Source organism: Orycteropus afer, unplaced genomic scaffold (assembly GCF_000298275.1).
Source record: "Orycteropus afer afer isolate SDZICR_OR568_19922 unplaced genomic scaffold, OryAfe1.0 scaffold00219, whole genome shotgun sequence".
NCBI lineage: Eukaryota > Metazoa > Chordata > Mammalia > Tubulidentata > Orycteropodidae > Orycteropus > Orycteropus afer.
Window position 1 is genome coordinate 4,597,554 of NW_006921806.1, and position 13,783 is coordinate 4,611,336.

General features: G+C 45.8%; 1 protein-coding gene across 1 annotated transcript in view; it reads right to left on the bottom strand.

Moving 5' to 3' along the window:
- Positions 1–10,826: 10,826 nt before the first annotated feature.
- ADARB1 (adenosine deaminase RNA specific B1) overlaps positions 10,827–13,783 on the bottom strand; it is a 125,454-nt gene continuing 122,497 nt past the window's right edge. The window contains exons 9-10 of the mRNA XM_007948690.2: positions 12,414–12,592; positions 10,827–11,006 (exon numbers count right to left, since the gene is read on the bottom strand). Of these exons, the coding sequence (XP_007946881.2) occupies positions 10,827–11,006; positions 12,414–12,592 (359 nt within the window). The remainder of the gene's footprint in view (positions 11,007–12,413; positions 12,593–13,783) is intronic.

Here is a 13,783-nt window from a genome sequence, read left to right on the forward strand (position 1 = left end):
TATAAGCCAGATGTTAGCACCTGTACTGTTATTTGCATCTCTAAGTATTTCCTTGGGAGCTCTGGTAGCATAGTGCCTAAGGCACTTGACTGCTAACCAGAAGGCTGGCAGTTCAAACCCACCAGCCACTCCTTGGAAGGAAGGTGAGGCAATCTACTTCCGTATCGATACTGCCCCTGAAACCCAAGGAGGGGTCACTATGAGTCGGGCCAACTCAATGGCACATAACAACAAGTATTTCCTTTGGGAGCTCTGGTAGCATAGTGCCTAAGGCACTTGACTGCTAACCAGAAGGATGGCGGTTCAAACCCACCAGCCACTCCTCAGAAGGAGGATGGGTCAATCTACTTCCATAGTGATACTGCCTCAGAAACCCAAGGAGGGATCACTATGAGTCAGGTCCAACCCGACGGCACGTAAAAACAACAACAAGAAGTATTTCCTTTAGATTTTTTCATCATCCTTCTTTTTTCCATATGGTCTTCCCATTGTAAACCCATTATTTAGGCTATTATTTAGCCCATATATTGTATTCATTATTTTAAATTCTGCTCTGTTTTAATATATATAAATGTATTTTAATAGTAAGTTTACAGGAACAGCATAGAAGAGAGGCAGCATTAAAAACATGTATTTGCATAGGACAACTCAGGAAATTATAGTGAATACATGGAATCTACTGTATGATAAAAATGCTACAAACACCATTTAGTTGTCATCAATGAGAAATTTACTTGCTATAAGCAAATGCAAATGAAACAATTAGTCCAAAGGACTAATGGACCACACAAATCTCAAACTTCATGACTCTGAGGCCAGAAGAACTAGATAGTGCCTGACTACCACTACCAACTGCTCTGAAAGGGATCACACTAGAAGGAACCCTTCTATGTGGAAACGTGGAACAAATGTCAAAATTATTATATATATATATATATATAAAGCCCAGACTTCCTGGTTGGATAGAGATTGGTAGAACCCCAGAGACTATGGCCCTTGGGCACCCTTCCTACCTGGAATTGAACTCACCTCAGTAGCTGAATTTTCAGTCAAACAATAGGCAGCTTTACAAGGTGAACAGTAACACTAGGAAGGTTGACACTCCTTACAGCAGTCAACCATTTGAGATAAAAAGGGCAGCATTTGCTTAAGGCAAAGTTCAGAAGGCAGCAAGAGTTAAGAGAGAAGGAGGATGGAAACAAGAAACACATGAAGAAGTGGGAGGAGTTGAGGGAATTGCAATCAATAACATGAAACAAAATGTGTGTGAGTTGTTGAATGAAAAGCTGATTTGGTCTGTAAACTTTCATCCAAATCACAATAAAAAGTGTTTTTTTTTTTTTTTTTTAAATCCAAATTCTGGCATTGTCTAGAAAATGTTAACAGGTTTATTTGTAATTGTTATAAACTGCTGAAATTTGTTCATTGATACATTGTGATTTGCATTAATGCTTTATGTTTTCACATTTATATTAAAATTCACACACAAATGAAGGTGGGAAAACTGACAATACTTGAGTTCTGTCCCTTATTTTTCCATTTGAAATCACATACTTAGGTCCATTTTGACTCTATAGAAAAAAAATATCTAACGTTCAGAATTATCAATATCAAGAAGAGAAATTTCTTAAAAGAACGAAATATTTCTCATCATAATGGATTCTTAAGCATATTTTTTACGTGTGTGGTGTGCTAGCTGGATGTTTTTGGATAACTGTTACACATTTGGCATGGATAGCACACAGGTTGTGTCTTGAAAAAGACCAAGCAGATAGGCCTCACTTGTCTCCTGCAAAGCACCAATAGCTGCTCTCTGGAAGCACGGATTTGTTTTGAAATCCTGAAAAATTTTTTACACCAGACCCTGAAAGGAAGTTTGCAAATCAGAAATTCAGTGGACTTCTAATAATCTCTAATTCCACAGAGTGCTGAAGAATCAGGCCTGTAATGATGAGGTTTCTTCACCCCTCCAGTAGGGGGTGCACTCTTACAGGCAGCTTCTGTGTCCAGTTGCTTCCTGGGTGCTTCACCACTGATTCATTTACAGCCAGTCTGCTTTGTCCTCATTTACCTGCTGTTCTGGTTACCTAGTGCCACTTAACAAACAGGAGTTTATTCTTAAATTTGGAGGCTTTAAGTCCAAGTTCAAAGTGCCAGGCTCTAGGGGCTGGGTGAAAGCCCCTCAACCTTGGGGTCCAGCTCTGCCTCCTGCTCCCAGCGCACTGGAGCTAGAGGCATTTCTTCACTTAGACAGCTGCAGCTGGCTGCTGAGGCTGAGAAGCCCCAAGGTTGACAAGTAAAAAGGCACAGTCCTGATGTTACCAAACCACACAGCAGCCATTAACTTAAGTCCATTGTAAGTCCCAAGCTCGGCAGAGCATAGCAGGCTGCTGAGCAACAACACGGCTACATGCAGGGTCCAAGCATGCCATAAGCTAGAGACCATTCCCAAGGCTTCTCCTTATATTCAGGAAGCAGACCACCTCCCTAAGGCAGCTACTCAGCTGCTTGTGGTAAATCCCACCATGGAGTTGATTACCAGTCTCATCATGGGGATTAACTACCACCAGCTGCCCAGCCACTCAACCAGGCCCAGCCAAGTTGACACACAAACATAACTACCATACCCGCCTTCTCCCTTGGCTGGAGCTCTGGCAAGCTACCCAGTTCTCTTCTGTTTTCTTATCTCTTTGAGAATGTTCTTGAAACGAATTTTATATTCTTAGAATGTCTGTTTAAAAATATTAGAATATATACTGATGGCATCTATAGTTTGATATCACTTTCACTTTCAAATGTCCTATTTCTCCTTCTGAGATCATTTTCCCCTGGGATATTTGCTGCTCCATTAGGGGCTATATATGAGGAAGGTGGACCTCAGCCCCCCAGGGTCCCACAGAGCTGAAGGGAGTGGGGAGAGGTGAGTTGGCCCAGGGTGGGGAGTTCCAGGCACCAGCAATCTCCATCACCCCTCACCCATCAGCCCCTCAGCTCAAAACCCTTTGTAGTTGTAGAAGGAGATAGGCCTCAAATAGCCCTGGTGTTTGGGGGCAGGTGGGTTGGGCAGCAACTGCCAGAGGTTGTTCAAGCCCCACAAACTCTTGGTGCCTCCCTAGCACAGAGTCCTTGTTCCTGATGACCACTGTTAACCAGCTGCTATGAAGTAGATCCCGACTCATGGTGACTCCATGCATGTCAGAGAACTGTGCTCTGCAGGATTTTCAATGGCTCATTTTTTGGAAAGCAAACAGCCAGCCCTTTCTTCCAAGGCACTTTTTGGTAGCCAGAACCTACAACCTTTTGATTAGCATCCAAGCAGGTCAACCTTTTGAACCACTCAGACTCCAGAGATGAGCTATGTGTATGTAACTTTATTATATATTTCACTGATATAAAGGGAATAGCACATAATTTACAAATAATTACAGAGTATGCAGTACTCCACTGTAACTCCACATAGCTACCTGGTTCTCAAAGAAGGTTTCGTTGACTTGCCAACCTCTTGAATCCATTCACAGCCAACATGGGGTTGCGACTGCTGAGTAAGGGTAGTTATGACAAAAAAGTTGGTTGGTATTTTCACTTCTCAGGAAGACAGAGGTGGAACAATAAAGACCTGTAGGAATTCCCTCACTCAATGAGTAAGCTAATTCTTTGCCGAAGTGGATAACAGTTTTCAAATACAGAATATTTCTCAGTGCTATTCACAATGTAGCCACTCTATTTTAAGTTTAATCTGCATTGATGTTTTCTCCATCACTTCCTTAGGTCTATAGACAGTGACAGTGATGAGCCAAGACTGACTATGGCATTGGTGGGTGTGTGTCTGTGGGGCGAGGCAGTGACCTGGGTGTGGGAGGGGAGAGCTGGGCACACCCTTATGTTGGTTATTACAATAGCCAAATAACCTCAAAAGCACAAAAAACTCAAAACCAAACTCACGGCCATTGAGTTGATTGCGACTCACAGAGACTTCCTTTGGGTTTCTGAGGCAGTAAATCTTTATAGAAGTAGATTGCAGTCTTCCTTCCACAGAGCGGCTGGTGGATTGGAACCGCCAACCTTCTGGTTAGCAATCAAATGCCTTAGGCACTACACCACCAGTTATTACAGTAGCTAAATAACCTCAAAAGCACGGACTGTAGAAAAATGCAGTAAAATAATTAGGAAGTTATGCATGTTCACTATTTGTTTTTAATATAACTTATTAATTGTAAGCTTACATAAAGTAATTTTACATAATGGCTATTTTAACAACTGGCTCGCAGAACTCCTGGATCTTCAACCATCGGGCTCCAGGCGAGGTCCATTTCTACCTCACAGCCTCTGCTCCGGGTGTTCCCTTTGCCTGGAAAAACCCTTTCCCGACAGACATCTTGATGTCTTTCCTGTGTGACACCAGTCCCACCTCCTCAGAGGCCCAGTCCACCATTATTTAAAACTTGACACTGTAGTTGCCCCCACCCCGTTTCTCTCACTGGCTGTTCTTTTTCGCTAGAGCACCCCTACTGTGACCCTTACTGTTTACTTGGTCAGTTTTAACATCTTTGCCCCAGATAACATGCACCGTAAGGCAAGAATCTTTGCTGCTTTCTCAGTCCCACAGCACAGCTTGACCACTGTGGATTTGTTGGATAAAGTTTAAGTACCTCAAACTTAGAGCCATGTTTGGTGGATTCACTAGGTAATACCAAAAACAACCCTTTCCTCTCACTTGATCAAACCCAGAGGTCTTCTCCATCCCCTAGAGGACCCCAGTCCTGATTTACACACACGCCACCAATGACAACACAGGGCTATGCTGACCCATGAGTTATGTTTGTAAAGGAGATATTCGTTTCCACCATGCTTTTCTCTGAAGCTCCATTACCAAAACCAAACCAAACTCATTGCCATCGAGTCGGACCTGACTCACAACGACTCCTCCTTCGGTTTCCGAGGCGGTATCACTATAGAAGTAGATTGTCCAACCTTCCTTCCGAGGAGTGGCTGGTGGGTTTGAACCTCCAGCCTTCTGATTAGCAGTTAAATACCTTAGGCACTATGCCACCAGAGCTCCTGAAGCTCCATTATGCATTTTAATGTTCCTTTCATTGTGAGAGAAGGTTTAAAATTGATGCAAAAGAGAGAACCAAATTGTGGGTACAGAACAGTGCTGTTTTGTATTTATGTGGGGCTGCTGACTTTTCAAAGCCTTTACCTGAGATTTTCTTTTATTATTTAATTATAGAAACATTAGAAAAATAGATAAATCTAAAAAGGAAAATAAAACTGAAAGCATCCCAACCCCACCATCCAGACTGCCAGGACTCCGACCTTTCCTGACTGCTCCATGTGTGTGTGTACTTACATAAAGCACACATATTCCTTTACAATCATGGAATACTGCTTTGTAGCCACTTTTCTATAACATTTATTACAAATCCAAAATGTGAATATAGTTCTGTATTATGATTTAGTGGCTATATTGCTCACTGTACCAATGTAACCTAACCAATGTAACACGTGTGGTTGAGCATCAAGGTTCTTCCCCAGTATTCTCATGCCCGTGTGACCTTGACTTCCACACAACTTCAGTTGCTAATCTGGGCTTGTACCACACAAGGGGCAGATAATGTAATTTTCCTCTTACTACTACCATCCTATCCCATCCCATTTCATTCCATATCACACACCCTATCACACCACACCAAGCCATTCAATACCAGTCGCCGTTGGGTCGACCCCATGAGTGTTTGAGTAGAACTGTGCTTTGTAGGGTTTTTCAGTGGCTGATTTTTCAGAAGCAGTTCACCAGGACTTTCTTCTGAGGCACATCCGGGTGGACTTGAACCTCCAACTTTTCAGTTAGCAGCCAAGTGAGTTCACCATTTGCACAATCCAGGGACTCTTCTAAAAGAAAGTTAGTTCTTTTAGCAAAAGAACAGATCTGTCCTGGAGGAAGTGCACCCGAAATGCTCCTTGGAAGGGAGAATGGCCAGACTTCGTCTCACCTATTTTAGTCATGTTGTCAGAAGGGACCATTCCCTGGAGAAGGATGTCATGCTTGGTAAGGTGGAGGGTCGACTGAAAGAGGGGGAGGCTTTCAATGAGATGGATTGACACAGTGGCTGGGATGATGGGCTCAAGTATAGCAGGGATCGTGGAGCTGGCACAGGATCAGGCAGTGTTTTCGTTCTGCTGTGCATGGGGTCGCTATGAGTTGGAGATGACTCGACAGCGCCTAACAACAACAACAGGGACTTTTCTAACCACTATAACCCTGATATAATGGAACGGGCCACCGTGCTCACCAGAGGATGGTGAGTAGCAGAATTGGGGGTGAGAGAGATAGGGTGATAGAGAAATGAAGAGACCGTCCAGTCAATGTACCTAGTGGCCCCTAGGATTCACACCCAAGGACAGGATCAGAGTAAGGGGAACTCTGTAGCCACCTTAGATGGCTTTTACCCTAAGGTCAAAGGGCCCCAAAGCCATGTTTTCAAATCACATTCTGGCATTGATCCCTGAGCCTGTCCATGAAACCAAGGAGAGAAATAAAAAAGGTCTCAACAACACTGTGGTAGTGAAACATCATGTTTTTATTGAGAGTGGCTCAGTCTTTTGTCTACATGTGACAGCGTCTCATGCTTGGTCCAGCTGGTCTCGTGTGGAGGAGGCTCATGCAGGTGACGCGGTGATATATACACAAATGTACATACAGAGACATGGAGCACTGCTTCTTCGTGACAAGTTTCTTGGCTGAATTACATTCATATAAAATGCCCAAATACTAAAATAAAATTGAGAGCGTGTAACTGAAAGTCTGGAAAACAAATAACTTTGGGGCATACTCCCTTCAAGTTCCGTAAACTGTGCTTTTATTCCTCATGTGCATGTTCACAAGAGCTGCCACCAGCTCTTACCCACCACCGCCTGCAAAGCACAAGAGCAGTGCCAGGGATCTGTACTGACCCCTCCAAACAGTAAGTGTGCAGACAGTGCTGCCAGGGACAAGACAGACCTGAGAAAGCTCATACACCCTGAAAGCCAAAATCCAGCCAACACTTCCCCCTCCACCCACACCCAGCACCTCAGAGTCCACCAGTTTTCCCTATTCCATGGCACAGCCCCTCCACAAGACTGGGGCCCAGCACCGCCCCCCCCCCCCGGTCCCTCACATCTGCAGGGACAGCTGTTACACAACACCTGTTAGGGGACAAGGACACACACCCAAAAAGAATATCCTGCCTTTATATGGTTTGGAACTAACACAAAACAATTTTTTGAGGGATTCTCTAACTTTACAGAATTCAGAAGGGAAAACGGGCTAATTTTATTTCTCTTGCTGCATCAAGGGAGCTATGGTGGCATAGTGCCTAAGGCATTTGACTGCTAATCAGAAGGCTGGTGGTTCAAACCCACCATCAAAGTTATGACTGGGGTACCTTGAATCTCTGCACAAAATAGTTTTAGAAGTGGAAAAGATTCACTGGTGCTCCATTTTTCTTTCTTAAAAGAAGGAGAGTGCAGCTATGCAGGACTTCCACTACAGAACTGTGTGTGTCACAGACATAGACAAGCCGAGACCCTCACCTCTTCCAGGACATACCTGTTTAAGGTTAGAGGACAAAAGCTGTCTTCACAGAGAAAGTAGTGATTCTACAGCTGAGAGAGAAGTGAAATATCTGAATAAAAGTAAATTCTACAGACATTAGTATCTTGTGAGACGTAGGATTGTACATTTAAAAATAAAATTTAAAAAAATCTTTGAATGATAATTCAAGGTTAAATTAAGACTTGGAATCAAAGCTGCAGTTCTTTGGCATTACCATGCCTGGGAAGGAGGAGAACTTTCTGGCACTGAGGAAGTCTTGAGGCTGGTGAAGGTGACAGCAGCACTGGGCCTGCTCCACACCTGGACTCACATGTCAGCCCCACCTAGAAACTCTGTGCTTGTGTTGTAAGCGCGGCTCCCATCTGACACCTTCTTAAGGCGCTGACCTACCCCGCTGCTGGCGGCCCATGGCCCTGCCCAAAGCCACCCAGACAGGTCCCATGGGGTCTGCAGCGACCTAGGGTTTGGGAGGGGACCACATACAGGGCAGAGTTTCATAACTAACTGGGAATTAATACTTCAGGTTTCGCTGGCAAAACAAAAAAATCCGCCCACCCTCATTCATCAAAACGTCCTCCACAATTAAGATTTTTTGAGGAAGTCAAGTTGTCAATCCTGTCAGATTTTCCATTATGTCTTTGAAATCCTGATCAAGGGCACAGGATGCACAATAATACCTTGGCACAGTGGTCATCTACACCACGTGTCCATGTGGTTTCCTGGTGTGGCTTTTCATGCTGGGCACAGAGGGGCTTTTGTTTCTATCTTTCTGATGTGGATAAACTATCCAAACTGTACCATCCTAGGAGCAGGGATACTGCAGGGCCTATTGCCTGGCCAATGAGTGATGAGACTCCTACATGGGGTGGCGATGAGGGACACATTCCCCACTCTGTGACAAAGGGCACAGCTGCGGCAGGCCTATACCATACCTGCCTGGTTCTCCCAGCTGCTCATGACTCTTAGAATCTCACTTGCTCCCTCACCAGTGCCCGCAGCTCAGCATGCCCCACAGACAGTGCTGTGGCAGGGAAGGTGGGCCTCACCATCAGAGGTCCCTCAGACGTCCACATGACAAGGCATCTGTTTACCTGGGTTGGGGTGGGGGGGCCGGCATGCTCCTACCCATGGTTCCTCAAGAGGGGAAAACAGTCAACACTCTGGGTGACCAGTTTTTTTGTGCATACAGAGTATATTTCCACTGGACTCCGTAGGTAAAATCCATATATATATTTTTTAAATTAAGTCCATCTCCCAATCCCCATTAGAAAAAATATGATTTCATAGACAAGAGTAAAAACATGCACCTTCAAGGCCCCTTTTCTGGCCTGTGTAAGAGCCTGCTCTGTAGACAACCACAGCACACAGTGCCTCTTATTCCGTAGGTGGAGTGGGACCCAGCAGCTTCTAATGCACAAGGTGGAGGGGAGGCCACCTGGACTGGACCAGGGACACCCTTAGAACGGAGAAGGATGCTGTTCTCCATCCAGATGTTCATTCCTTTGCACAGGCCAAATCCTGAAGTACGCTGGCTTAGGCCACCAGCCAGGGAAGTACGATAGGTGAGAACACATCAGAATGTGCCCATGTGGACATGGGGGGAGATGTTTTAGCAAGGGAGGCTCAGATGCATCCTCTCAGAGCCAGGGTACCCATTCTATACTTCCACTCTGAGCTCTCAGCCCTGGGCAGTGACCATGGAATTCGGCTTCGTGCTGACTTTTCCCGGGATGTGGCAGCACTCTCACTCTGCACAATGACCAAACTGATGGGGTAGCTGTGTGCTGTAGTGTGGTGACACCCTGTCACTGCCAGGTACAACACTCAGCTCATGTCAACCCCAGAACTACAAGCGTGGGTGCCAATGACAGTAGACAGAGCCCCTTCTCTTTAACCCTGAGTGCGAGCAACAAGGCAGCAGGTCCATCTCTGAGTCCAAGCTGGGGGTCTCTGCAGGTCTTTCCACTGTGTGTGGGGCCAGATCCTTCTGTGGGGTGTCCTGTGCACCATGTACAGCAGTGCCTTGGCCTCCACCCACCATATGCCAGCAGCACCCCGTTCCCTGCTGTGACCATCAACCTGTCTCTAGACAGGTCCGATGTGCATGGTGGTGAGGACCACTGGCCCTCCCACTATTGCTTACAAACCTTCAAGCCTGAATACCTCTTGTTTTTCAAATATGTCTTTGATATATTTGAACACAATAATTTAAAAATATGCCTTCAGTGGAATGTCCTAAGAATGATCATCTACGTAACTGATTTTATTTCCTTCCTGTGAAGATGTCTGGGCAGCAATTCATATCCGTTAGGTGAAGGGGAAGGAATGAAATAGCTCCTATCAACTCCTAGTCTTTTAGAAAGACTTTTATAAAGTCAAATATTTTTTAAAAACCCAAATGCATGGCCAGCAGAGGGTCCCTGGGCATTTTTCATCTTTGATGATTTAGACATAAAGCAAGTAAATGTCTTCACAAAACAATCCTACAAGGAGCACAGAAGCTTCTAGAGGAGGGTGGAAGCTATGAGGATCTGGGCCATGGCTCTGCTGATGAGGCCCCTGTGTCAGGAGCCACATTGTGCTGGGCATTCCCTGGAGGGAGGCTGTAAATCTACTGAGCACGACTGACCACAGTGAGTACCTATGGAGAGCACGGACTACACTTAGACTCACGTGTGAGGATTTTCTCTAGGTTGCTGCTCCCTACCTCTATTTGCTCACCCTTCTCCACATGTAAATGCTTTTCTGTAATAAAAATAATGTGGCAGAAATTGACCTGACATAATTACTTCTTATTTTATAAACCACCTTCCTAGCTTTGAATAAATTATTTATTCAAGAATTTCACACAAAGTAATTCCTATTTTTCTAAGCTTAAGGAAGCCCTACTCAGTAGAACTTAATTTCTAAACATAAACTAAGAATGAAAGCAGTTGCTGGGTAATTCAAAAGTGGGGAATACTGCTGTAGAGAGGCTGGGTGAGGGCACCAGACCCTGATGCCAGACCTTAATGCACCTCCCATGCCACACCCTGCAGGTTCAGCTACAAGGGGCTGGACCCCTGATGTCTCCCCACACTGTGCCCCCCATGGGTTAGGTGTGAGATGCTGGGTGAGGATGTCGACCCTGACCCCAGATCCCGATGCCTAATTTGCCACATCCTGCAGGGTCAAGTGTGAGATGCCGGGCCCCGATGTGGGAGCCTGACGTCCCCCCACCCCCGTGGGGTCAGGGTGTAAGTGAGAACTGGTCCTGCTCTGTGGGCTTCTCCACCCAGGCCCCTAGCCCTGCCTTGATGAAGGCTCTGAACAGACACTGCTTGGCTGCCTGATACTCCTTCGCGACCAGCTTGGAATCGTGGTATATATTGGGCTTTGTGATCCTGGAGCGTAGTAAATTTGTGGGAACCTGTAAGAGAATAAAAAACAACTGCAACTGTTTAAGCAGTGACAGTAACAGATGAAAACAAAACTTAATGAGACATACCAACAATGGCTTTTAGGGTTGGCCTGGCTTCCAGGAAACAGCCCAGAAAGACCAAGTGGCCCATGAAGGGGGGTAATGTCACAGGAGATAGCATGAACTCCTCTCTCGTAAGTTTAATTCATCACTTTTAAAGCAGCAGTTTCCCTGGTTAAATGGGCAGCTAAAGAGCCCTGGGGGTGCAGTGGTTAAAGTACTTGGCTGCTAACTGAAAGTTTGGTAGTTGGAACTCACCAGCTGCTCCATGGGAGAAAGATGAGGCAGTCTGCTTCTGTAAAGATTTACAGCCTTGGAAACCCTATGTGGCAATTCTGTTCTGTCCTAAAAGGTTGCTATGAGTTGGAATCAACTGGATGGCAATGGGTTTGGTTTTTTAGAACCTACATTCTGACAGGTGATCTGGAAAATTCCATACCATTGGTATAAATTCTATCATTGACATTTTAACTATTAAAAAAACAACATGTGCATTATTGGCGTGTATACACTTCATTACACCACAGAACTCCAAAGTCATCCCTATGTGGCTGGCTGGCACATTTCTGGGAAGGTCTTGAGAACAAATCTCTCCTGCTGTCTCTGTCTTGCTGGAGAGCATGTTGAAATTGCATGGTAGTGCCATGGGACACCACCACAGGCTGCCATAGGCCACCATGAGGGACCCCAGGGGACTACAGACAGTGTGGGTACCATATGGAACCATGGGCCAATATGAAGGACCACAGTCCAGCATCAGCCACCATGGGAAACCATAGAAGAACATGAGGCACCACTGGCAACCAACCAACAGGGTACCATGTGTGACCACAGGCCACCACAGACTACCACCCTTCCATATGAGTTGGGCCCCTTGGAGTGCTACTGCTCCACCCAGCCCTCCTGCACCAATGTAAATGCTGGATTCACAACACTTATGTGTTATGAACTTGACCAGAAGGGCCCTGCTGGTAAAAAAGATTAAGAAACCTTCATGGAGGGTTCAATGGAAATTAGTGGGTATTTGTGCTGTTTTGAAGGAGGGGGTGAGGATGGACTTGTGGTACGAGCGACTCTCAGCACCTGAACAATGGAGAGGCTTCCACCAGTGACAACAACTCTGACTCTGATTCTGGGACAGAGGAGGGAAGCTCTCTGTGAGACATCTCTAAGACTGAAGCAGCAGGCTGGCTGGTTAAACAGCTAACCACAATCCCAAGAAATAGATTTCAAAGGGTTATTTTTGCTCTTTTGTTAGGAAGCTGCATGCAGTGATATGAGGTGAGGATGGTTTAAGGGACAGCAGCGAGTACAACACACTGCTGCCGGGCGGGGGTGGGCCAGGGGGCCCAGTACCTGGCCATGGACGCGCATCCAGCGACAGTACAAGGCGTGCTTACACAGGCGGGATGCACGGCCCAGCTCGTCCTTCCCTGTCGTGGCGTTGATGACCTCGATGGTCGAGTCGCCCACTGTCCAGTTAACACTGAAGTTGGGTGCCTTCCCTGGCTGCCGCGCCTCTGCATTGCTGATGCCTGGGACAAAGCAGACAGAAAGTGAGGCAGCGCTGGTGGACGCCACACCAAGGAGGGGATAAGGCTGAACAAAGCACCTGCACCTGTCATGGATTGAACTGTGTACTCAAAATATGCGCCAGAATCCCAACCCTTGTACCTGTGGATGTGTTGGAAACAGGTTTTGTTATGTTAATGAGGCCACACAAGAATAGGGTGGGTTCTAAATCTACTTACTTCTGAGCAGAACAGACACAGAAACACACACGGAGGAAAATACAGGCCATGTGAGGATGGTCTACAAGCCAAGGAACCAAGGAATGCTTGGGGTTACCTACCAGCAAGGAAGGAAACAACGTGGCTGAGACCCTGATTTGGACTTCTAGCCTCCAGAACTGTGAGACAATAAATTTCTGTCATTTAAAGCCTCCTACATGTGGTATTCCTCTGGTATCATAGCAGCACTAGGAGACTAAGATAGTGCCCCAGTGCCAGGCCCCAGGTGTAGTCATGAGGGGCCATATGCAGATTAGACTGAGCTGTGCCCACCCGAGGCTCCTGTGCTGCCTCCCCAGGAAGATGGTAAACAGGCTCAGATGCCTTCTGGTGATGGGGTGAGGCAGGCAGATGGATCTGACAGAAATGTAAACATGGAGACTTTATACTACTTCCTGGCTTTAATCAAGCCAGAAGACTGGGGGCCTGTGGACAGACAAGTAGGTGGCCACTAGGATCACCAAGGTGGCTACAAACACCACTGGAGCTCGAGTGTGTCACTCCTAGACGTGATTCCAGCATTGTGTATGGATTAAATATTAGATACGGCAATTTACCGTAGTATGACTGTAGCTCACATTGCACTAAGTGGACAAGTGGACACTCTTAAGAAGAAGAATAACTTTGGTTACAGGAATACTGCAGACAATGAAATACACATCCTCTATTTACTCCAACCACAAAACTGACTTGTCAAAACTAATCACTAGTTTTGACATACAAGTTGTACTTAATACAGTGGCTACCTATTAAGTCTTTTTCTGAACACTCATGCAGTGCACCTCAGCTGCCCAGCAGCTGGTGTTGGCATCATTTATTTTATATAAAAAATAAAACAAAGAGAGAGGCGGGGCAAGATGGCGGACTAGGCAGAAGGATTGCACAGACCCTCTTCAACAAAGAAAAGGGAAACCAATTAACACAGACACAGAAGAT